This window comes from Phocoena sinus, chromosome 9 (assembly GCF_008692025.1).
Source record: "Phocoena sinus isolate mPhoSin1 chromosome 9, mPhoSin1.pri, whole genome shotgun sequence".
NCBI lineage: Eukaryota > Metazoa > Chordata > Mammalia > Artiodactyla > Phocoenidae > Phocoena > Phocoena sinus.
The window spans coordinates 23,702,156-23,728,576 of record NC_045771.1 but is presented as its reverse complement, the minus strand read 5'-3'; the positions used below and the strand labels follow the sequence as shown (position 1 = coordinate 23,728,576).

Genomic DNA, 26,421 nt, shown 5'->3' with positions numbered 1-26,421 from the left:
TAGGTAATATTCTGAGCCAGGTCCTTTGAGCTGTTTTGCAGATACTGAAACTTCTTCTTCGTGGAAGGAGTTAACTATATGCCACCCACAAGAACATAGACCCCAGACCGGTTGGAACCAGAAGGTTGAAGATATCCACTCCCACCAACCCATCAGAGGAATGTCCATGAGCTGTTCACACACACCACAATCCTCCTCCCTCACGCTGTCTTTAAAAACCTTTCCCTGAAAACCTTCGGGGAGTTCAGGTCTTTTAAGCACTAGCGAGCGGTCCTGGATTCCTTGCTTGGTGCCCTGCAATAAACGCTGCACTTTCCTTCACCACCATCCGGGGTCAGCAGATTGGCTTTACTGCACGTGGGCAAGCGAACCTAAGTATGGTTCGTAACAAAAAGAGTCCTAATTAAAGGCATCTAGGAACTAGGAAGCTAGAGTGCTTCCTAAAACTCCTAAAACGACCAATCCTCCCATCTGCCACTCCCCACCCCTACCCGCCGCCCTCCGCCCCACACAAGGTCTCAGCCCAGTCCCCCAGAGCCACAAGCCAAGAGGCAACGTAGATGTCTCCATGTTGGCTTCATACAATCAGTCTATTATTTGTTTTATTTTGCCACGCCGCTTGCGGGATCCAAGTTCCCCAACCAGGGACTGAAGCCGGGCCATGGCAGTGAAAGCCTGGAATCCTAACCACTAGGCCAACAGAGAACTTGATATTTGGTTTTTTAATCATAGAGTATAGATTCTTCCCCTCCCATTTGTCCTTGTAACTTACCATTGTCTAATCTAGAGTTGCTTTCTGGAGGCACGAAAAATCTCAGCTGAGTCTGAAAAGATAAATAAGAGTTCATCAGATAAAGGAAGAACAGGTCATTTCAAGTATTGAGACGAGCACAGGCAAGGCTCAGAGGCTTCCCAGGACATGTTCTGTGGAATAATATACGGCTCTGTGTGAAGGAATCTAGGTCCCAGCTGAGGCACTATGGCATAAGAGCTTAGCACATGAACTCAGGGGCTATACTGCCTGGGTTTGAATGCCAGCTCTATTACTTACTAGCAAGTTACTTAAGTTCTTTGTGCCTAATCTAGAAAATAGGATCATAGTAATAATACCCAGCTCCTATTGTTGTTGGGATGACTAAATAAGTTGATACATGGAGAGAACTTAGAACAGTGATGGTGCATAGTAGGTGTTTCATAAATGTTAGATGTTACTATTCCCAATTCATATGTAAGCTTTGGAGCAGCCCATCTTTTTCTTTCACCATTCAACCCAAGTACACCCTATACAAGAAACTCTTTGATTAATCTGAAATGCCTATCTGTTGCATACCACCCAGATGCACTTCATTTCTGGATATCAACATTTTAACAAACTCATTCTCTAACACTATCCTGGGGAATTGGTCACATCAATAGAGAAGGAAGTTTACTGCAGGAAATCAAGGAGCTGTCTTGTGACACAATGACTCAGTTATACATTCAACATTCTGACAGCAAGTATTTATTGAGCACTTATTATGTGCCAGGCATCATGTTTCACATGCCTTGCCCTAGAGCCCCACACAGGAGAATTAGGTGGAGGGTGATTGATTTAAGAGTCTCAGAAAGATCAACCTTTGTCTCCAATCTTTCTCCTCCTGACTGCTTGAAAGATTTAGCACTGATTTCACTTCTTCAAACCCTTCTTAAGGTGATGCATTCTGGTGGGTCAAAGTTCTAGGCTACCTAGAGGGGTCATACATTAGATATTTAATAGCAGTGAGAAGTCCACTATCTGATTAACTCATTTTCTGGAGCAAATGGATCCATAAAGGGCTTTGGTGGGGCCGTGAACACCAGAAACCACGTGTTTGTCAATTTGTGCATTTTTCCCTAGGAGTTCTATGTCAGAAAACATAAGAATTAGATAATAGGACAATCTTCCCAATACAAAACACCTAAAACATAGCAAAGATTCTTTTATATGCATAGCAGAGCTTGAAGAAAAAAAAAGGGGGAGGGGGGAATCTATAGGGGCAAAAGACAAACAAACATACAAAGCAAAGAACAAAACATGTGCTGTTGTAGGTGTTGTCAGTGAAGCTGTGGCTGTCCTGAGCGTGCTGACCAATCCTGATAACTGAAACCTGGAGTACAGCAGGGCCCTCAAGGCTATGCTTTCCAGGAAGGGTGGGCCAGGAGAAATCTTGCCACCAGCAAAGGGAGGGGTCAGTGATATGTGTTTGTCTGTACCTGCATTCTTGACTTGAATAAACAGTTTCCAGTGAGACTTTGAGCTTCCGGTGAATTTGAGAGTAAAATGTATACTACACGTGGTCTGGGAAGACACAAGAGGGAACATTAACAAAAATTAACAAAAAACTCTCAACCACTGCGCCACCAGGGAAGCCCAAGGAATAATATTTTTAAATGTCTGAGAGTAAATATCTAGCAAACTAGAATTTATACTTAGCCAAATTAGCATTTAAAAGTAAGAACATACATAGAATGGGAGAAAATATTTGCAAATCATGTATCTGATAAGGGACTTGTATAAACAATATATAAAGAACTCTTACAACTCAACAATAAAAAGACAAATAACCCAATTTAAAAGTGGGTAAAGGAGTTGAATGGACATTTCTCCAAAGAAGATATACAAATAAACAATATACATATGAAAAGATGCTCAACATCGTTAGTCATTTAGGGAACTCAAAATCGTGATGAGATACCACTTCACAACCATTAGGGCAATGGAAATAAAAAAGGAAGACAATAAAAAGTGTTGAGGGCTTCCTGGTGGTGCAGTGGTTGAGAGTCCGCCTGCCGATGCAGGGACACGGGTTCGTGCCCCGGTCCGGGAAGATCCCACATGCCGCAGAGTGGCTGGGCCCGTGAGCCATGGCCACTGAGCTTGCACGTCCGGAGCCTGTGCTCCGCAACGGAAGAGGCCACCACAGTGAGAGGCCCGCGTAGTGCAAAAAAAAAAAAAAAAAAAAGTGTTGACAAGAATATGGAGAAACCCTTATACATTGCTAGTGGGGTTGTAAAATGATGCAGCCACTTTGGAAAACAGTTTGGCAGTTCTAGGAAATAGTAAACATAGAGTTACCACACTTAGTTACACACTCAAGAGAATTGAAAACATATGTCCATATAAAAACCTGTACACAAATATTCATATCAGCACCATTCATAACAGCCAAAGAGTGGAAATAACCCAAATGTCTATCAACTGATGAATGAATGAGCAAAATGTTGTATATCCATAAAATGGAATATTACTTGGACATTAAAAGAAATGAAATTCTAATTTTTAAAAATTGTGAATCGCTATATTGTACACCTGTAACATATAATATTGTACATCAACTATACTTCAGTTACAAAAAGATATGAAATTCTGATACATGCTATAGCATGGATGAACCTTGAAGACATTATGCTAAATAAAAGAAGCCAGACACAAAAGATCACCAACTGCAGGATTCATTCATATGAAATACCCAGAATAATATTCCTTTGAATAACATTTTTAAATTACACCTTTGCAAATCTATGTACCTATACATCTATATCTATAGATATCTATATATCCATAGATATCTAGGTTTTTGGGGAAGATTGCACAAGAGACTGTTGAAAGTGGTTGCCTTTGGAGATGGGAGATTCATGGATAGAGCATAGAGATGGGTTGGAAACCTTGTTTTTATTATTGAGGTACAACAACATACAATTAAATTCACCCTTTTAAAGTATACATTTGCTGGGTCATATAGTAACTCTTTTTTTTTTAATTTTTATTTTGTATTGGAGTATAGTTAAAAATGTTGTCTTAGTTTCAGATGTACAGCAACTGTGTTTAATTTCTTGAGGAACTAGCAAACTTTTTTCCAAAGAAGCAACATCACTTACATTCCCACCAGCAGTTTATGAAGGTTCCTATTTCTCCAAATCCTTGTCAACACTTGCTATCCTCTTTTTTTTGTTTTGTTTTGTTTTGTTTTGTTTTGTTATTGCCTCTGGGTCTGAAGGTCTATGAGAAGTGGCATAAATCTTGCTTTTATTTTATTTGTATTATAGGGTCTGTGATCTTTGTGTAGGGGTCACAAGGTTAGAAAAAAAATTTGCTCTCTGTTCACCCTTTAGAATTAGGAAATCAGCCTTAACCACACTAAAAATTTATCCAGGGCTATTTTTAATATCTCAAAAACCCTGATATAGGACCTCCCTCGTGGCACAGTGGTTAAGAATCTGCCTGCCAATGCAGGTGACACGTGTTTGATCCCTGGTCCGGGAAGATCTCACATGCCATGGAGCAACTAAGCCTATGTGCCACAACTACTGAGCCTGCGCTCTAGAGCCTGCAAGCCAAAACTACTGAGCCTGCGTGCCACAACTACTGAAGCCCACACGCCTAGAGCCCATGCTCTGCAACAAGAGAAGCCACCACAATGAGAAGCCCACACACCGCAACGAAGAGTAGCCCCTGCTGGCCGCAACTAGAGAAAGCCCGTGTGCAGCAACAAAGACCCAAAGCAGCCAAAAATAAATAAATAAAATAAATAAAATTTTTTTAATTTAAAAAAAAGAGAAAAGAAAGTGCTTTGACAACTAACAGTCCTCTGCATATGTAAGGAATGATTACAATTCATTAATTTTCCAAACATGTATTGTTGTGCTCTTCAGTGGAACAAGTAATTTAAATTTCTGCCCTCAAAGAACTTATAATTCAAGATTTTACTTGATTTAAAGTTACTTTTCTCAACAAGGCAGTGCAGGAAGGGATACGAGGCCACGTGTATAATTGAAGCTATCTGAGTTTGGTGTGGAAAACTCAAATCTCATTTGATCAAGTGTGGCAGTGGGAGTTGAATCAGGGTATTAGATCCCTGGGGGTAGAATGGGGCAAGCACCCTGTCTTGTTCATTGCTGCATCCCCAGCACCCAGTACAGTCTCAGGCACATAACATAAGGATAATAATAACAAAATATAACTAACATCAGTTGAGCACATCAGTGCCAAATACTGTACCAAATGCTTTGTCTGCATAAATTTCATTTATTCTTCAAAACGTGGGACTTCCCTGGCGGTCCAGTGCTTAAGACTCTGTACTCCCAACACAGGGGGCACAGGTTCAATCCCTGGTTGGGGAATTAAGTTCCCACATGCCACATGGTGCAGCCTAAAAAAAACAGTCTTATTGGAGTAGGCAGCATTAATCCCACTGAGAGAAAACTGAGCCTCAGAAAGATTAAGGAGCTTGTCCAACGTCACCTAGTCACTGAGTAGTAGAGCTGAGTTTCAACTCAGGTCCAGTTTTCCTGGAGGCCACTGCTCTTAACCCTGAAACACCTACATGAGAAATCCAGTCCTGTTTTATCTCTTCGTGGAGGCACAGTGAGGACAGCAGGCTGGTGGAGCTTGGCAGTACTCACCTCCGAGATGCCCCACCAGCTCCCCCAGCTCTGATTCTACTGCCCCGAGCTACCATCTGTCATGTTTTGGATCCCCAAATGGACTTCCGTACAGAGGAAAGAAAGCACTCCTCACTGTGATTTAATAAATGGAAATCAATCAATAAGTATTTTTATGTCAATTTCATGTGAGTTTTACTAATATTGAGTTATAATAACTAACTTTATATTTTAAGTTAATGTTCCAAAATTTTATTAATGATATAAGTGAGCTATATATAAATTTAAGTGATAAACCTTAAAGAAAATCAGAGCCTTATCAACTAAAAGTATGCCTATACTATTAAACTTCTAGATCTATAAGTTGAATAACTGGGGTAGGAGGAAGGTAGAGTCCTAAAGGCAAGTAGCTTAGTCTCCAAAATGCTTCGCCCAATGCTTATTCGTAGTGACATTTAATAAATAGTTGTTGAATAAATGTGTGTAAAAAGGAGGAAATAATCATAAACAAAATTAAAAGCAAATAAATGGGGAAATATTTTCATAAATACAATAAGAAAGGGCTCAATATATGAAGAAGGGCTCAAGTATATCAAGAACTTGGAAAACTGATACAAAAAATATGAAATCTTTAATAGAAAAATGAAAACACCAAATAAATGAAGAATGAACAAATGGTTGGCTTGGAGCTACCGGAGAGATGCCTCTCCTGGAAGTCAGCACCTTAATTTTGCAAGAGAGCATTGGGGACCATATGACGACAAGGAATGTGAGAAGAGGGAAGTAATCAGAAAATGCATGGAGTTTAGCAGGGGAGCTGGGTTAGACCTCTTTCAGACAAGCCAGAGAGAGCAGGAGAGGGGTTGCTCTGGGGACTGACTGGGTGACCAGATGTCCCAAGTTGGAGAAAGCAGCCAGAAAAATCAGAGATATTTGGAAGCAGGAATGTGGCTTTACTGGGAAGGGATTGGAGGGTGAGCTCACCCTCTGGGGACGAAATTCAACTCTAGCAGGTGGACAGCAGTCTTTGGGAGAGTGCTTGGGGAGGGGCAGGGCCAGCTCTGTCCTGCCCTGACAGGTCACAGGAGCCCAGCCTTGGGAGCAGAGTGAGTCGGAACCTGGGCTCTGATGATAGTAGCAACATGTCTGGCATGTGAAAATGTCTTTTCCTTGTGAGAAACCAGGTGAAGCGATGTGACTCAGGGGCTTAGCAAGTGCAGGACTGGTTACTGGGCTTGCTTCCAGGCCCTAGTCTTGTCCCCAGAGCCTGGAATGACTTTGACTTCATGCCCTTCCCATTAGGGGTCTCATAACTGAGAACTCATCCCCAGGAGATAAGGGTGACTTTCACAGTGCACACCCTTTGTGGGAAAGGGGCTGTTCAGGTGTGCTGGCCTCTGGAGCTTGGGGGACTTCCCTCCTTTCCTGGCTTGGAAGAAGTAAGGGAGCTTCAGGCAGCCCATATCCAGTATTTATCAGGTGATTCACTAATCCAACTAAAGAACCTCAACTTCCTGCAGTGATGAGCCCAGCACATAGTTTCAGGTACACATATCACCAATAGTCACATGTCCCTTGACTAAGTGACCTGCACAAGGAGGCTGTGAAAGCTACATGCCCAGGCACTCCGGGCATCAGGAGTCACACTGACAATGAGAACATCCACAGGCTTGGAGCCACTGACAGTGCAAAGGTTCCTAGTGTGTACATGCTTGCCCTGAAGCACACACACCCATCTTGGTGTGCACACTCAGAGCCCCCTGAACTCTACATCCCGCTACACACCAAGCTCATTCTTTTGGGTAGCCCCCATTTTGAGGAAGTCCCAAAGCTGCTTGGTTCTTTTGCTGTGAAAGGAGATTCTCCACAACCCTCTAGTCTTCTTTCTTCTTGACTTCTCCCTGTTTAGCAGAGAGAGAAGAGGCAGGGGACAGCTATGAATTCATTCCAGAAGGCTGAGAATGGGAGGCTGCCAGGACCTCATAAAAGCACTGAGTTATAGAATCTAATCAGCTGGAAGGAACATTACAGAGCTCGGTCCATTTGTTTTACTGGTGAGGACCCTGAGGCTGAAAGGAGAAAGAGACTGGCCCATTGCTCTGGGCTGGGAAGGGCTGAGCCTGAGTTTGGTGACCTGCGTGCATGGGATGGGCAGAGAGAGTACAGGTTCAGTCTAGCTAAAGGGTTTGGTGAGCTCAGGGGGCTTACTGATCTTCTGTGCTTGCACGTGATAGGAGATTGATCAACAGATAACCACTGAGCATCTGGTTTGCACAAGGCATAGACTAAGGAGATAATACATCTTTAAGTCTTAAAATAACTCTTCCTCTCAAAGTGATTACAATCTAACAGTGGAGAGAAGTGAACAAGCAAAATGTTTGTGATAATTTTTAGTATAAGAGGTTCTCTAGACAGAACATGCTTATCAATTGAGAGGCATAAACAGTGAATGCTACGACATCAGGAAGCAATACTTGAATATGCAAAAGAACCACTGGCAGTGGTCTGGGGAGGTTTCCAGGGCCAAAGAAGAGAGCTGGGAGCCTAAGATACTGAGTAGTTTTAGTTGCCTTTCCGGATCCGTCAGGCCAGTGGGTTGGTGGGGGCAGGCTCAGGAGGGACCGGGCCATCCTGGTTGAGGGGAATGGAGGGGCAGATTCTGGCTGGACAGTGTTTCCCCACGGCAGCTTCTGCCCTTCATGGCTGGGATAAGAGGCGGCAGGGCAGCCTGCATCTTCACTAGCCGACTTGAAACAGAGCCAAGGAGTTAGTCAGCTGGCAGCAGAAATGGCTGGGCATCTGTGTCTGGGGGAAAGGTGCCAGCCAGCCAGGAAGAGGAAGAATGCGCCCATGTGTGCACATATATGTCAATACAGGGCATGTGTGCGTAGCCACACCCAGAAGAGGGGGAAGTGTTATTGTAACTATGAATGAAAACAGAACAGAAATCAGGAGAACCCCATTGCCTCCCAAGTTCTCTATCCCAACGGCCAGCTCCCTGATAAGATGGCAGGACACCTGCCACCCCCGTGGCTCCCGCTGCCACTTGCCAGGTGGCATGAAGCTCACTCCATGCCTGGCTTGGTCACAGCTGGCCTGGGCTCCCCTGCTCTCAGAGAGCCCACCTTGATCGCAAGACAAGAGGACAGGAGGGGGAAAGACTTCGTCTTAACGCTTAATAATTTTATGATTCCATGAAGGAAGGAGAGAGCAGAGTGTCAACACACAGATTTATCCCAAACTCTTGGATGGACATAATTTGGTAGATAGCACAGAAAGAGAAAACACTTTTAAATACATGTTTTGAGTGAGTTTCCCCTTTGATGCTTATTACCTACAGAAGAGAAGACTAGACCGTCTACAAGCTTTTACTGAGATGAGGAAACAGGGTTTCTTCACCCCAAATCCTTCCTAAGCTTTTTCATTAACATTTTTTCAAAAGATTCATTGATTTTTTTCTTATTATTATACAATGTATGCTTATAGCAGAAAATTGGAAACTATAGGAAACCATGAAATGAATCCATAATCTACCATCCACCCACTTTAAGAACTTCCACAGGCCCTCAACATGCCTATCATATGATGTCCCCATCATGTTAAAATACACCCACATCCCACATTGATGGTTATCGAGATGAATTGAAATTGTCTAGTTGAGATAATGTCATATTTTGGAGACATTTTTTTTTTTTTTTTTTTTGGAGACTTTTGATTAAATGTTTTTTCATTTTAATTTTGCCTTTTTTTAATTTTTTTTTTTTTTTTTTTTGCAGTATGCGGGCCTCTCACCACTGTGGCCTCTCCCATTGTGGAGCACAGGCTCCGGACGCGCAGGCCCAGCGGCCATGGCTCACGGGCCCAGCCGCTCTGCGGCACATGGGATCTTCCCAGACTGGGGCATGAACCCACGTCCCCTGCATCGGCAGGCAGACTCCCAACCACTGCGCCACCAGGGAAACCCCTCTGGAGAGTTTTTATCATAAATGGGTGTTGAATTTTGTCAAAGGCTTTTCCTGCATCTATTGAGATGATCATATGGTTTTTATTCATTTTGTTAATATGGTGTATCACATTGATTGACTTGCGTATATTGAAGAATCCTTGCATCCCTGGGATAAATCCCACTTGATCATGGTGTATGACCCTTTTAACGTGCTGTTGGATTCTGTTTGCTAGTATTTTGTTGAGGATTTTTGCATCTATGTTCATCAGTGATATTGGTCTGTAATTTTCTTTTTTTGTAGTATCTTTGTCTGGTTTTGGTATCAGGGTGATGGTGGCCTCGTAGAATGAGTTTGGGAGTGTTCTCTCCTCTGCAATTTTTTGGAAGCATTTAAGAAGGATGGGTGTCAGCTCTTCTCTAAATGTTTGATAGAATTCACCTGTGAAGCCATCTGGCCCTGCACTTTTGTTTGTTGGAAGATTTTTAATCACAGTTTCAATTTCATTACTTGTGATTGGTCTGTTCATATTTTCTATTTCTTCCTGGTTCAGTCTTGGAAGGTTATACCTTTCTAAGAATTTGTCCATTTCTTCCAAGTTGTCCATTTTATTGGCATAGAGTTGCTTGTAGTAGTCTCTTATGATGCTTTGTATTTCTGCAGTGTCCATTGCACCTTCTCCGTTTTCATTTCTAATTTTGTTGATTTGAGTCCTCTCCCTCTTTTCAGTTATTTATTTATTTATTGGCTGCATTGGATCTTCTTTGCTGTGTGTGGGCTTTCTCTAGTTGTGGTGAGCGTGGGCTACTCCTTGTTGCGGTGTGCAGGCTTCTCATTACGGTGGCTTCTCTTTGCTGTGGAGCACAGGCTCTAGGCACACAGGCTGCAGTAGTTGTGGCTCGAGGGCTCTAGAGCACAGGCTCAGTAGTTATGGTGCACAGGCTTAGCTGCTCTGTGGCATGTAGGATCTTCCTGGACCAGGGATCGAACTCATGTCCCCTGCATCGGCAGGCGGATTCTTAACCACTGCGCCACCAGGGAAGTCCCTAAAGTCTATTTTATCTGATATGAATATTGCTACTCCAGCTTTCCTTTGATTTTCATTTGCATGGAATATCTTTTTCCATCCCCTCACTTTCAGTCTGTATGTGTCCCTAGGTATGAAGTGGGTCTCTTGTAGACAGCATATATATTGGTCTTGTTTTTGTATCCATTCAGCAAGCCTGTGTCTTTTGGTTGGAGCATTTAATCCATTCACATTTAAGGTAATTATTGATATGTATGTTCCTATTACCATTTTCTTAATTGTTTTGGGTTTGTATTTTTAGGTCCTTTTCTTCTCTTGTGTTTCCCACTTAGAGAAGTTCCTTTAGCATTTGTTGTAGAGCTGGTTTGGTGGTGCTGAATTCTCTTAGCTTTCACTTATCTGTAAAGCTTTTGATTTCTCCATCAAATCTGAATGAGGGGCTTCCCTGGTGGCGCAGTAGCTGAGAGTCTGCCTGCCGATGCAGGGGACACGGGTTTGTGCCCCAGTCCGGGAAGATCCCACATGCCGCAGAGCAGCTGGGCCTGTAAGCCATGGCCGCTGGGCCTGCGCGTCTGGAGCCTGTGCTCCGCAACGGGAGAGGCCACAACAGTGAGAGGCCCGTGTACCGCAAAAAAAAAAAAAAATCTGAATGAGATCCTTGCCAGGTAGAGTAATCTTGGTTGTAGGTTCTTCCCTTTCATCACCTTAAATATATCGTGCCACTCCCTTCTGGCTTGAAGAGTTTCTGCTGAGAAATCAGCTGTTAAGCTTATGGGAGTTCCCTTGTATGTTATTTGTCGTTTTTCCCTTGTTGCTTTTAATAATTTTTGTCTTTAATTTTTGTCAACTTGATTACTATGTATCTCGGCATATTTCTCCTCAGTTTTATCCTGCCTGGGACTCTCGGCACTTCCTGGACTTGAGTGGCTATTTCCTTTCCCATGTTAGGGAAGTTTTCGACTATAATCTCTTCAAATATTTTCTCAGGTCCTTTCCCTCTCTTCTGCTTCTGGGACCCCTATAATGTGAATGATTTTGTGTTTAGTGTTGTCCCAGAGGTGTCTTAGGCTGTCTTCATTTCTTTTCATTCTTTTTTCTTTATTCCGTTCCGCAGCAGTGAATTCCACCATTCTGTCTTCCAGGTCACTTATCCATTCTTCTGCCTCAGTTATTCTGCTGTTGATTCTTTCTAGTGTATTTTTCATTTCAGTTATTGTATTGTTCATCTCTGTTTGTTTGTTCTTTAATTCTTCTAGTTCTTTTTTAAACATTTCTTGCATCTTCTTGATCTTTGCCTCCATTCTTTTTCTGAGGTCCTGGATCATCTTCACTATCATTATTCTGAATTCTTTTTCTGGAAGGTTGCCTATCTCCACTTCATTTAGTTGTTTTTCTGGGGTTTTATCATGTTCCTTCATCTGGTAAATAGTTCTCTGCCTTTTCATTTTGTCTATCTTTCTGTGAATGTGGTTTTTGTTCCACAGGCTGCAGGACTGTAGTTCTTCTTGCTTCTGCTGTCTGCTGTCTGGTAGATGAGGCTATCTAAGAGCTTCTGCAAGCTTCCTTGCACAAGGAAAGGAGGGACTGGTGGTGGGTAGAGCTGGGTGTTGCTCTGGTGGGCAGAGTTCAGTAAAACTTTAATCTGCTTGTCTGCTGATGGGTGGGGCTGAGTTCCCTCCCTGTTGGTTGTTTGGCTTGAGGCGATCTGACACTGGAGGCTACAGACTCTTTGGTGGGGCTAATGGCAGACTCCAGGAGGGCTCACGCCAAGGAGTACTTCTGTGAGGTTCTGCTGCCAGTGTCCTTGCCCCACAGTGAGCCACAGCCACCCCCCAGCCTCTGCAGGAGGCCCTCCAACACTAGCTGGTAGGTCTGGTTCAGTCTCCAGTGGGGTCACTGCTCCTTCCCCCTGGGTCCTGATGCACACACCACTTTGTGTGTGCCCTCCAAGAATGGAGTCTCTGTTTCCCCTAACCCTGTCAAAGTCTTGCAATCAAATCCCACTAGCCTTCAAAGTCTGATTCTCTGGGAATTCCTCCTCCTGTTGCCGGACCCCCAGGTTGGGAAGCCTGATGTGGGGCTCAGAACCTTCACTCCAGTGTGTGGACTTCTGTGGTATAATTGTTCTCCAGTTTGTGAGTCACCCATCCAGTGGTTATGGCATTTGATTTTATTGTGATTGCACCCCTCCTACTGTCTCATCGTGGCTTCTCCTTTGTCTTTGGATGTGGGGTATTTTTTTGGTGAGTTCCAGTGTCTTCCTGTCAATGATTGTTCGGCAGTTAGTTGTGATTCTGGTGCTCTCACAAGAGGGAGTGAGAGCATGTCCTTCTACTCCACCATCTTGAACCAATTTTCACATTTGAAATATTTTTGAGAGTTGTTGTAAAGTCTATAGGCCGCAGGCACTGTGCCTGTTGTGACTAATGGTTACAAGGCCCTGCTTAGTGAAAAATACTGTTAATGTTTAAGAGTATATCCTATCCGTCTCTCAATATATATAAAATTTTCACTGTTAACTTATATGGCCCATATAGTTTTACTTATTTATTTGTTTGTTTGTTATTTATTTTTTGGGCAGCGTTGGGTCTTCATTGTTCCGTGCAGGCTTTCTCTAGTTGGGGCAAGCAGGGGCTACTCTACCTTGCAGTGTGCAGGCTTCTCACTGCAGTGGCTTCTCTTGTTGCGAAGCATGGGCTCTAGGTGCGCAGGCTTAAGTAGTTGTGGCACGTGGGCTCAGTAGTTGTGGCGCACAGGCTTAGCTGCTCCGCAGTATGTGGGATCTTGCCACACCAGGGATTGAACCAGCATCCCTGCATTGCCAGGCGGATTCTTAACCACTGCACCACCAGGGAAGTCCTATAGTTTTATTCATTTATTTATTTAATAAATTCTATTTATTATTTATTTATTTATTTTTGGCTGCATTGGGTCTTCATTGCTGTGCACGGGCTTTCTCTAGTTGTGGCAAGTGGGGGCTACTCTTCGTTGTAGTGCGCGGGCTTCTCACTGTGGTGGCTTTTCTTGCTGCGGAGCATGGGCTCTAGGCATGCGGGCTTCAGTAGTTGTGGCTCACGGGCTCAGTAGTTGCGGCTCATGGGCTCCAGAGTGCAGGCTCAGTAGTTGTGCACTTGGGCTTAGTTGCTCCGTGGCATGTGGGATCTTCCCAGACCAGGGCTTGAACTCACATCCCCTGCATTGACAGGTGGATTCTTAACCATTGCGCCACCAGGGAAGTCCTATAGTTTTAAATACAATTTTTCCTACTGTGAATGGTTCATCCAGCATTTCCCAAATGAAGATTGGGGACAGAGGTCTATTGTGCCTTCAGGACTCTCTCTCTCTCTCTCTCTCTCTCTAACACACACACATACACACACACTATCCAGGCTGCAGCCTCTGAGTGCAGGTTCTAGAACCACAAACCTGTGAGGCAGAAAGATGTAGAAATAGCTCATTTCCCTTAGCCCTGCATTCCACAGAAGAGGAAACTGAGGCCTGGTGAAGTGACTTGCCCCAGGTCAGTGGGTAGTTAGTGCCAGAAGCTGACTCCGAATTGAGATCCCTGGCCTAGATAGGGGTGAAGAAGCCACTGTTTGCCTTGGGTGCCCTCTGCCCATGCTTTAGGGCTGGCTCTCCCCTCCATGGGCACCCTGCTCTGGTGCTCTGCACTGCCACAGCCCTCCCATGTCCTCCCACTTCCCACAGCTCCCGGGGCTCTTGCCCTGATTTCCCCATCCAAACTCACTCGGCTGTTTTCCCCTCATTGCGTATGTGTCATTGTCACAATGCTGCATAAGCAATTAGTTTACAAAATGTTAGTAAGTTAAAATTTTTCTTCTAATGGTGTAAATAACAGTTGCATATGGGAGAAAATTTGAGGAAAAAAAGAAATAAGAAGCCCATAACCATATCACCCAGAAATGATCATTGTTAAAATGTTGTTGCACAGTAAATACAAATAAATAGAACCAATCATTGAGCAGCTGTTCTTTTTTTAACATGTCAAATATCTGATATACAAAAATTATTATTCATTCATTCATTCAATATTTATTGAACACCTACTATATGCCAGACACTGCTCTGGGTTTAGGTATATATTAACTGACAAAATAGTCCAAGTCCTTGTCCTCGAGGAGCTACCTTCTAGTGAGGGAAGATAGACAATTAACTAGGAAATATAAAATAGGTTTGGTGGTGTTGAGTACTATGAAGAATAAATGAAGCAGAGTCAGGGAGATGGAGAGGGTGAGGGGTGCTGTTTTGTGTAGGGTGATTAGGAAGCCCTCTCTGAGAAATGACATTTGACGGGGTCCAGAAGGGAGGGAGAGAGTGAGTCCATGCATTCAACAGATATACATCAAATGATGTTTTAGACACTGAGTATACAGCAGAAAATAAGACAGACTTTCCACCCTGGGCCCTGGTCCTTCTCTTTACTGCAAGACACCTGCTCTATTCTACCCAATGGCTTGAAGACTGAATTGTTCAGGAAGGGAAGGTTGAAGAAAAGCCACGCTTAACATTTTAATACAGACTTCAAAGGTCTAAAATTAATCAGTATCTACCTTTCTCTTATAGAAGACATGCTCAACTTTCTCTGCTCACCAGTTCTATCTTTTTTTAAAACTTTTATTTATTTATTTTTTTGCGGTACGCGGGCCTCTCACTGCTGTGGCCTCTCCCGTTGCGGAGCACAGGCTCCGGATGCGCAGGCTCAGCGGCCATGGCTCACGGGCCCAGCCTCTCCGCGGCATGTGGGATCCTCCCGGACCGAGGCACGAACCCGCGTCCCCTGCATCGACAGGCGGACTCTCAACCACTGCGCCACCAGGGAAGCCCTGAAGATATCTTTTTAAATAATTTTATACAATTTAAAAGTTACTTTCTGAGAATAGATACATGCATATGTATGGCTGAGTCCCTTTGCTGTGCACCTGAAACTATCACAACATTGTTAATAGGCTATACTCCAATATAAAATAAAAAGCTAAAAAAAAAGGTACTTTCCATTTACAGTTATTGCAAAATATTGACTATATTCCCCGTATTGTACAATACGTCCTCGAGCCTGTCTTACACCCCACAGTTTGTACCTCCCACTCCCCCACCCCTATACTGCACACACACACCCACCACTGGTAACCACTAGTTTGTTCTCTGTATCTGAGTCTGTGAAGATGTCTTTAATTTGTCCTTCTTTTTAAAGAATAACACCTATTATTCAGATGTAATTCACATGCCAAAATTCACCATTTTAAAGGTGCAATTCAGTGGTTTACAGAGTTGTGCAACCATCACCATTGTCTAATTTTAGAACATTTTCATCATCCCCAAAAGGCTGTCACTCCCCATTCCCCTCTCCCTCCAGTCCCTGGCAACCACTAACCTACTTTCTGTTCCTATGGATTTGCCTATTCTGGACATTTCCTGTATATGGAATCATGCAATACATGTCCTTTTGTGTCTGACTTCTTCACGTAGCATAACATTTTCAAGGTTCCTCCATATTGTAGCATGTATTAATACTTCATTTTTATGGCTAAATAATATTCCATTGTACCACATTTTATTTACCCATTCATCAGTTGATGTACATTTGGGTTGCTTCCATTTTTTAACTATTATGAATAATGCTGCTATGAACACTTGTGTACAGGTTTTTGTGTAGACCCATGTCTTCAATTCTCTTGGGTATATACTTAGCAGTGGAATTGATGGCTCATACGGTAAGTTTATGTTTAACTTTTTGAGGATCCGTCGAATTGTTTTCAGCAGCAGCTGCACCATTTTACATTCCCAAGAGCAATGAAATGTCCCATTTTCTCCACATCCTCATCAACACTTGTAATTTTATTTTCTGCCATCCTAGTGCGTAGGAGGTGGTATCTCATTTTGTACATCCTACCTTGTGAGTTTGTTTTAACACAAACTGTAGCATATACACTCGCTTTATCCATTTAATTTTGTGGAAGTCATTTTCATATGTGCAAAACTACTTATTCTTTTTTGCTGGCTTCATGGTAACCCATTGTATGAATATGCAATTCTGCTACTGGTCATAGACTTAACCAGTCCCCTACTGATAAGCTCGCTGTTCTGTTTTTTTCCCCAATCTTTTGTTATTACAGAAAGTTCTGCAATGGCTGCCTCCTATTCTATTCTTCACATGCAGGAGTTGCCTGTAATGATCATTCCTAGAAGTGGAATTCTAGATTAAAGGGCATGTGCATTCTTTTATTTTTATAGGTATTGCCAAATTGATTTCCATAGAGAGTGTACCAATTTATACTCATCAGCAATGTGGGCACATGTTCTTTAAATGGACCCAGGATCATAAGATCAAATTTCTGAAGCTAATGTATTCTTAGTATGTACTCCTGTGTTAGCCAACTACTGAATCACTTCTTTTGAGGGGCTTGGGGATAAGGATACACCTCACATGGAGCTTTCCTTGGTTAGCAGTTTCCAAGGAGGAGGTAGACCCTGAAGCGGGTTTGCCTTGGAGCTCTATCCACCCTTCTTTGGTGGAACAGTGGGGACTCCCTGAAGATGCTGGGCAAGATAATCATTTGTTCATTTATTCCTTTTATCAACAAATATTTATTGAAAGTCTCCAACATGGTGCTAGGTGCTAGGACGGAATGAAAACAAAATCAGACCAGATACTCCTTGCAGTGACTCAGGTTCTTGAAGGGTAGCAGACATTAACACAACTAAGAGGAAGGTAACACACAGTGAGTGAAATGTATATCATGCTACTTGAGCCTGTAGCAAGGGTCTGAGGGTCAGCAAAGTGTTCCCAGAGGAAACATGTTTGAATTGAGATATGAAGGATGAATAAAAGACTAGCTAGAGGGAAGTCTCTTTTTCTTTTGGTGGAAAAGAATGGTTAACACATAAAGAAAGGAGGTAATAATACCTACCTCATAGGGTTGTTATGAAAATTAACTTAAATAATTTATGTGCTGTATTTAGCAAAATGCTTAGCATGTCTGTTACTAGGAGAATGCTTATTTTGTTTCCACTGTTCCGTTCAGTCATGAGGAATAGTAAAATTCCAGATCCCCAAGCAAAGCATTGCCACCCTAACTATGTTCTTACTTCATTTTTCTCAACCAGCCAGTTCTCTCTCTTCCTCCATTTTTGGGCTCCCAAGCACTGCAGTACATCTATAACAGTCCACCTTAGAAGCAATGAGATTAATAACTACCACTTATCTTGCCCTAATCTACACTAAGAACTTTACATCCATTATTTAAGCTAATCTTCGTAACAATCTTAGTAGGTAAGAACTATTACTACTCCCATTTTATAAATGAAGAAACCGAGGCAAGAAGAGCCCAAGGACAATACTTAGCAAATTGCAGAGCAGGATTCAAACTCAAGTCTGACTAATTTCTAACCACTACCCTACCATGACTTGGGTTGCTAGTTATCTTTCTTAGGTCTTGTTTACCCAACCAGGTGACAAGCGTATTTTAGGATAAGAACCCGCCTTTATACTTTTTAGTAAAGCAAGAGCTAATATTTATTAATCATCTACTATGTGACACATACTTTACATGCATTATTTCAAATCCTCACAACAACTCTGTTTTATATATTATTTCCCCCATTTTACAGATTAGGAGACTAAGGCTCAAAGGGATTAATTAACTTGGCCAAGGTGGTGGAGACAGGACAAGAATCTTGATATAGGTACCTACCCAGAGATGATGGTCAATAGCATTTGTAGTTGATAGGTGGGAAAGCACTGGGCTATATTCACCCAAACTCTGGTTGTGTCCATCTGGCGTGATGTTTAGACCATGGCAGTGAATATGGGGGAGGGAATTGTTGGAGAGGTGCCCATCTCTTCCTTTGAGTTATGTGAAAATAAAATTTTAGAGCTCCCAATAAGTAGAGCCCAAAGGGTTATTGTGGAATTCCTGTTTTCACTCACTGAACATAGTCTACTGTGAGCAAATTCCCTCACTGGGAGTTTTGCAGTAGAGGATACAGATAATTTTAACACATACACAATGTTTTCTATGTGCCAGGCACCATTCTCAGTGCTTTATGTTGATTAACTCATTTAATTTCCAGGTGAGGACTGTTATTATCCCATATAACAACTGAAGAAACTAAAGTACCTAAAGGTTAAAGGTTTTGCCCAAGGCCTCTAACTAGCAAGGGTGGGGGACACCGGGTAATGTGATTTCAGAGCTGGAGCCTCTCCTAAATAACAGTGCAAGAGGAGAGCCACTGAGTCCAGCGAAAAAAGGAGACTAAACTCTAGTACAATGAAGAGCCAAAAATTCCTTTGGGCTGAGTAGAAAAGTTAATTTCAAAGTGCCTGCCTGCCTGCCTGCACGCACGTCTCCATCTGCAACGTTCTCCCTTCCTGGCGGCCTTTCCAGCCCCTCCCTGACAGCAGACTGAGCCAGGAAAGTAGGTTAAAGGTCGCAGCTGGGATTTGGCTCTTCCTGACTCGTTTAGTCCCTTTCCCGCAGAGCACGCGGAGCCCGCAGGGACGAGGGAGCTCCTGGATTGTCACTCGTCCAGTCCAGGCACGCGGAACCGACAGTCCTAGAACTCAGTGAACCTGCTAGAGTCACCAGCCCCCGAGCTTTGGCCCTCTCCCCTCCTCCTCCCCAGGAGGAAGGCAGTGAAACCACCGGCAGCCTTCCGCGTGGACGTTCCTCCCCAAGGGGCCTCCCCACTCCCAGCGTGTCCCCAGCACTCTATTTCCCGAGATCCGCCATTGGGTGCTCTCACGACAGAACATAGACATTTCTTGGGCTGGGAGGGTGGTGCTTAATATGACTTCCCAGCACCCAAATGGGCATAAAGTTGGACTGTGACCTCCTAGCTCTTTGGTTCAACCGCAAAGCATCCTCAAACTTCATTTAGTGGCCACATTTTAGACGAGGAAACTGAGACTCTGCGTGCAAAGGGACTCACTCAGCCCCATGCAATTAAGCGCAGACACCAGGGCCAGGTGAGTATTTCACATTTTCTTAATGTGACAAACTCATTGAAAACGGAATTTATGTTGTAAAAGGGTCTCACCATTCCAGAGATATCAATGGCAAATTAAACCTCAGGACTTGGAGTCTGAGGGGGTGGCGTCTGGAATCCTGGTACCTCTAGGAAATGAAACAAAGTCAGCTTTTCAGTCCCTGGAATGGAGAAAACTGGGAGCAGAGGTAGGGTGGGGGTCTGAGGCCCTCTGACAATCTGTGCTTTGTTGAAATCTCTGGTGAAGAACCCATCCCCCGCCGCCCGGACTTCATCCCATGCAATATGCGGGCCCTTGGATTGGGGCGTCTCGGGTGTATTTTCCACCGACTTGGTATGAGGGAAAAACGAGCTTTCTGATTCCTTCAAAAGTTTCCTGCAGCAAGAAAAGGCAGTCGAAGTTAACCCACACGCCTTGCCCCATTGCCCACCTAAATGACTCAGAGCCGCAGGACGTGCGTTTCTCCAAACAGCCCAGGCCACAAGCGCAAAGAACCGCCCCGGACCCCAGACCGCCCTCGCTTAGGGGCGGGGCGGCGGTCTTGCGTGAGTCAGGGCTCCAGTGCGCGTGCGCGGGCTTTGGGCCGCACCGCGGCTATAAGTGCGTGGTGTGCCTCCTGTTCCGCGCTTTGCTGCGGGCTGAGCGTTTGTCTTCGGAGAGGCTTTTGGGTTGTCATCTCGCGCTGCTGGTTGGCCGACTTTCCTTCCGACTCCGCACTACCAGATATTACAGCTAGCGGGCCACTCACGGCCCTTCCTCCTGGAGGTGAGCGGCCCTGTGGGCTTCCCGGCTGCCCGCCCCCATCCCCTAGGCTGCTTGCGCCGGCGCCTCCTGGCAATCCCCGCCTGGGACTACGCTGCCGGGAGCGTCCCCCATCGCTTCGCCGCCACCCAGGGCCCCACTCAGCCGCCCAGCCCTGCTTTCTCGCTAGCGTTGGGTTAGGCCTCCATGCCTAGCCCTCCCAGAGCACCCTTAGCATCTCCTTACTGTCACAGCCCTTGGCGGGTTGTTGTAGTAACTGCCTGTTTTCTTGCCTGTCGCCCCTGGACTGTAAGGCGCGTGAGGGCCGGGTTCGTGTCTGCAGGGCCTCCTCCGGTGGCCTTAGTACCTTCCAAGGTGCCTTACACGTTGTGGGTATTCAAGGTGTACTTGTTAAGTAGGTGAACTTGATAGATCTGACTCCCTTAGAATTATTTTGACTTTCAAAAAGTTTATGGTTGGGCTTCCCTGGTGGCGCAGTGGTTGAGAGTCTGCCTGCTGATGCAGGGGACACGGGTTCGTGCCCCGGACCGGGAGGATCCCACATAATGCCGAGCGGCTGGGCCCGTGAGCCATGGCCGCTGAGCCTGCGCGTCCGGAGCCTGTGCTCCGCAACGGGAGAGGCCACAACAGTGAGAGGCCCGCTACCGCAAAAAAAAAAAAAAAAAAAAAAAAGTTTATGGTTAACTCGAACCTGACTGAAGTGTGAGGGAGACTTCAAGGCAGGTTGCTTTTGCTTTCTCAAGGGCGTCTTCTTATATTCCCACCTCCGCCCACCCTCACCAAAACCTTACTTCAGGAAGCTTTCTGGTCCATGGACTGTGGAACAGGGATTGTGCGTACCCGACAGGAGAAGTAAAAGTTTTTTACTTTAAGGGAAGTAAAAGTTTTAAGGAATGCTCTTGAATTAGTCCAAGAGGCTAGACTGGTTCCCCAGCCATGGAGTTTACAGTGTAAATATGCTTGGAGATTCTGCTATGGTCCTTGTCCCCCTGGCTGGCTGAGCCTCCTGCTTAGCTCCAGGGTCAAGGTCAGAGGCACGCATATCCCCAAAGGCTGGAGATTAACCTCTCTCTCTTTCCTCAGGATCCAGAGGCCTTCCAGAAGCAGAAGGCAGCTCTACTGCTCTACAGAGGAGTGGGATCCTTTGAGCCATGAAGCATATGTTGAACCTCTATCTCCTAGGTGTGGTGCTGACCCTGCTCTCCATCTTCGTTAGACTGATGGAGTCCCTGGGGGTCTTACTGGAGAGCCCATCTCCTGGGAGCTCCTGGACCACCAGAGGTCAACTAGCCAACACAGATTCCCCAACAGCCTTCCAGACCATCCATCCAGAGGGGTGTGATAAGACCTCCCTCCACCAGCTGTAACCTTGGAACACTGGCCTAAATACGTCCAGCTGTACCAGTTCTTGGGTAGGCAAGCTCAGCATCAGTGTTATCAGAAAACTAACTCTTACTAGGCCCTTGAAGGGCCTCTCCACCTGCATACTCGTTGCTCTGGATAAAGCCTATTTAATACACAGATATGAGTGGGTCGCCTGTGGCTGTGGAATGGAGTGATCTCACTCTTCTCCCCAGTCCACCATATGCTTTGCTGTCCTTGGCAGCATGGCTCTGTCTTCTCTTCGATGGGGACTTGTGCTGCAACTTCAGCTATTGGGAGATCGTGTTATTTTCAACCCTACTTTCTAAGCATCTGCCAAGAGTTCCTTTGGGCTTGGGTGTCTTATGGTCAGTTTATTTGGTGTTCAGTTTCTCTTCCATGAGCTCCTCTCTGTGCGGATAACAGTTGAAGAGGTGTGTGGGTTGGCTGTAGGAAGGGGGAAGGGGGAGTATTCTATGTCCCGTTCTCATTGTTTTACATTTTTAAGTCATTCCTCCAACATAGCGTGTATGTATGTGTGTATTGGTCTGAAGAGGGCAGTGGGATGACAGCGCCTGCTCAGGACGTGGGCATTTTGGCCACCGTGTGGCTTAAATAAATTTTTCTAATGAAATAAAGTTGAATGTATATTTCTACAGTGTGTCTTGTTGACTTCTGCCCTTGAAATTAGTGGTAGGGAAGGGTCTTAATTCGCAGATCTGAGGTTTCACATCTTAAAACTTTGGAGCAGGAAAGTACATAAAACGCTTTGTTTAAAATATAAAGTAGGGATTTCCCTGGTGGTCCAGTGGTTAAGGTTCTGTGCTCCCAGTGCAGGGATCGTGGGTTCGATCCCTGGTCGGGGAACTAAGGTCCCACATGCCTCATGGTGTGGCCAAAAAAACCAAAAAACCAAACCAAACAAAAAAAATACAAGGTAAATAAACCTCTGAACTTGGAGGCCGGCGTGCTTGGGTCTGCCCTGTATTAACCAGTTTTCTGAGCCTAGGCCAAGGCCATTATAGTTCTCTCTTGACTCTGTCCATATCTAAAGAAAAAGAAAAATGATCATTTCTTCCAGCCCCTCACCTTCAGTCTCTGGAGAAAAGAAGACTACCAGTCCAGCAGGCCATGGCTTTTTTGTCTACGTTCTTATCTACCAGACTGACTACTCAGTTCTGATTGTTCTCCAGGTCAGCTGGTAAAATGTGTGGACCTCACAGATGATTGTTTCTGCTCTCCCAGACCTAGCGACTTGGCCTTTCCATAAAAATAGAGGTCTTTTTTTTTTTCCTTCAATTCACCCCTCCTCCATCCCCACCCCATGTTGAAGCACATTCCCTCCTCTGCCTATGGTAATTTACACACTCGTGTTGGTGTACACATCATTTTGTTTACGGTGAGTTTGATTTACTTTTGCCAAAGGGTAAGAATGGTGCATGGTGTCCTGTGCTAAGTCAGTTTTACTTCCTGAGTGTTCTTAAGCTTAAGTGCCACTACCCTAGAAACCAGTGGTTTGGGCATCATTTATTGCACTATGGTAGTCATTAGAGCTGTTTACAAATATTTCCAGCTTCCCACCTTCTGGGCACATGATAAGATTGTACTCCCTGGTCTTTTGTGGTTGGCTGGGCTATGTGCCTTGTGTTGGTAACAGTACTCTCAAAAATATAGTTGGCTTTTTATCTGATTTCAGGCAGTGTCATGTGACAGTAGCTGCCCTTTTCTAGACATATTTCTTAAATTTGATGTCTTTACTCATTCTCATGCCTCCCCAATTACTTTGGGGCACTTTGATCTTTTCAGTTGGAGAGCTGCACCTGAAGTCTCTTCCCCAAGCAGTTTAGCTTAATTGAAATGGTTTACTGGGTGCCACGGCCTTAATGAGGTCTTGGCTCTAAAACAATTTAAACTGCTCAGAGGTTTTAAAAAAGATATGATGGCCATACCGTTGTTTTGATCTTTCTTATGAGTAGGGTAAGCAGCTGTCCCTGTGCCTGGCAGGGTTGCAGGACTTTCAGTGTTAAAACTCGGACAGTTCTGGGCAAACCCGGATGGTTGGTCACCCTCTCTACAAAGCTGAGTTTGAATTGTCACTAGAGTTTGAATTGTCATATGAGTGACTTTTGTCACTCCAAACACTTCTCCATTTTATCTATTCCCACTTAGGGATGAGAAGCAGTTGCTTCTGTGAACCAGTATGATTTCTGTAGTCTCTCTGGATCCCTATGGCTACTTGTAAGCTGGCCAGTTCTCTTCTGAACTCATCCTGCAGTGCTTTGTCAATGCAACCAATTGTATACAATTCCTGCTGCTAAAATTCTGTTATCTGATGCTTTCTCCTAGTTTATTAGGTAGATTATTAAAGTATGACTTCTAAGTTACTGCAGGCAACAGGTTTACCAAATACTTTGCTACCATATGACATGGGTTGCCATCCTTCCAGCCTCCAATAAGATTTCTCTGCTGCCCTCCACATGTTATTGTCATACATATTAGGGTTTTTTGTTTTTGTGTTTTTGTAGTATGCAACACCCCCCTTTAGATTCCAATCTCCATATCAGTCAGGTCAAATTAGGTCATGCTGCAACAACAACCCTGAAATCTTCGCAGCTTCAAACAGAACGATTGCCTAAGGATGCCCTACCAAGAAAAAGAATTGGGGGCTAGTCAAGAAATATTCCCTTCCCACAGGGTAAGGGGCTTTCATCACATCTGCAGAGTGGAACGTCACAATCACTAGGCTGCTGTGTCTCCCACTTGTCCCCTCTCTCCTTACTGCATTTATCCTGTCCCTGTTCCACCAGTGTATATTAGGTGTGTAGCACATGGCTTGTCTTTTTAGATTATAGTTCTCTAGCTCACGCCACATCTGAAACTGGTATAGGAACTACTGTGCATCGCTCAGATTCTTTAATTTGAACTTGACGTTGTGACTATAGGGAACTCTTGGGTTGTTTCCTTTGGTGGGGGGGAACATATAGTGAATATATTCCACCTGCCGAGGAATAGTGAGCTGGGAGATAATACTGACTAGCAGGGTCATTAGTCCTCATTAATGTTCCCCAAATATTTCTGCCCTTGTCTTCCAAGCACACGATAGAATCGTACTTCCTGACATCCTTGTGGTTGGATGGGGCCATGTAATTAGTTCCAGCCAATAAGCTGTGAGTAGAAGTGACTTGTGTCAGTTCTAGGTTGGAGCATTTAAGCACAGGTTCAAAAACCTCCAATGCCCTCTTTTTCCTTCTGCCACAGTGACCAGCAATGCTCCAAATGGAACTGTTCATTAGTGTAGGTCCTGGAGTGAGGATGCCATGGAGTAGAGCTCTCAACTGGTTCCTGATGAACATGTAGTGTACATGAGAAAAAAACCTTTGTTGTCTTAAGCTACTGGGACGTAGGGTTTTTTGCTAACTTTGCCTATCCTGACTGATACATTATTTACAGCCCCTACTGGGTGCCAGGCATTGACTAAGAGCTCATCACTACCTACCTCAGATAACATACACAAGATGAAAGGGGGGATGCATATAAACATAATATTTCATGGTTTTATTATAGAATAATGTGTATAGGACAGTGGCTATGTAAAGTTATTTACGGCAGGAGATGGATGTTAAGGAAAAGCTTCTTAGAGGATCTGAATTTTATTTTATTTAATTTTTAATCTTTTTATTTTGGCCAAACCATGTGGCTTGCAGGATTTTAGTTCCCTGACCAGGGACTGAATCTGGCCCACGGCAGTGAAAGCGCAGAGTCCCAACCACTGGACTGCCAGGGAATTCCCAGAGGATCTGAATTTTAAAAAATGAATAGGCTATCGAGTTAGGAAAAAGTTTCCCAGTAGAGCAAACAGTGTGAGGAAGGGCATGGAGATGAAACTAAGCACAACATATTTAGAAAACTGCATGTATTTAAATATTTTAAAATATATATTAATTATTAGCTTGAAACCTTAACTCTAGTGCTATCTCGTGGAATGGAAGGAAAGGAAGGAAATACTTCAAGTGTATGCTGTGTGATGCTTTCTGGGTTGGAAGGGCTGCAGCTAAAGCTTAAGGTAGGTATCAGAAGATTAAGGACTGGAAGATATGATCTAGTTTAGCACTGACCAGTAAAGATATAACGCAAGCCACATATATTATTTAAAATTGTCTAGTGGTCGTCACATTGAAAAGAAAAATAAGAAAAGGTATTTTAAACAAATTTTAGTAAACCCAATATATTAAAAATATTTCATTATGTAATCAACATAAAAAGTTAATGAGATGTCTTACATTATTTTTGTACTAAGTGTGTATTTGTACTGGTGAGTATTTTATACTTACAACACTTCCGCATTTCGATTAGCCACATTTCAAGTGCTCAGTAATCACATGTGGCTAGTGGCTAGTGTATTGGACGGCGTCTTTTCATTTTACTACAGAGGAAATAGAAGGAAACTAAATGACTTAGACAATATCACTGAATTAATTGGTGGTCCATATTTCCAGTATGCAGCTCTTTTGTCTACAGCACGATTTTTTTTCTTTTTCAAGGATTCCCCAAAATTCAGTACAGCAAAATAGGTCAACAGTGAGCTTTTTCACCCCTGAGGTAATTCTTATGTGGGCACATGTGAGATTTTGTTTCTAAGCAAACTTCCTGTAACAAAATTAAAATTATAAAATGGCTATAACTTACGATGTTTATTTTACATGCTGCTTTGCTCATAGAATATCAGTAATGCCAACAAACTTGACTTGCTTTACATGGCAAACATATACCAACTTAACTCATAATTCATCACTTGAATGCTGTCTTTATTACTGTTTTTTTTTTATTACCCTTTTCTCCTAGACCTTGTCCATACACATCAGGCATATCTATATTGTAAAAGTATGAGGTCAATTTGGACTTCTTTTCCCCTTTTGCTT

At 43.8% G+C, this 26,421-nt stretch overlaps 1 protein-coding gene across 1 annotated transcript; it reads left to right on the top strand.

Annotated features, from left to right (window-relative positions):
• Window positions 1–19,961: 19,961 nt before the first annotated feature.
• On the top strand, window positions 19,962–22,160 carry HILPDA (hypoxia inducible lipid droplet associated). The gene is given in 3 exon segments (XM_032642179.1): window positions 19,962–20,143; window positions 21,224–21,448; window positions 21,451–22,160. Coding segments are annotated over 2 exon segments (189 nt in total). The 5' UTR covers window positions 19,962–20,143; window positions 21,224–21,291; the 3' UTR covers window positions 21,483–22,160.
• Window positions 22,161–26,421: the final 4,261 nt, after the last annotated feature.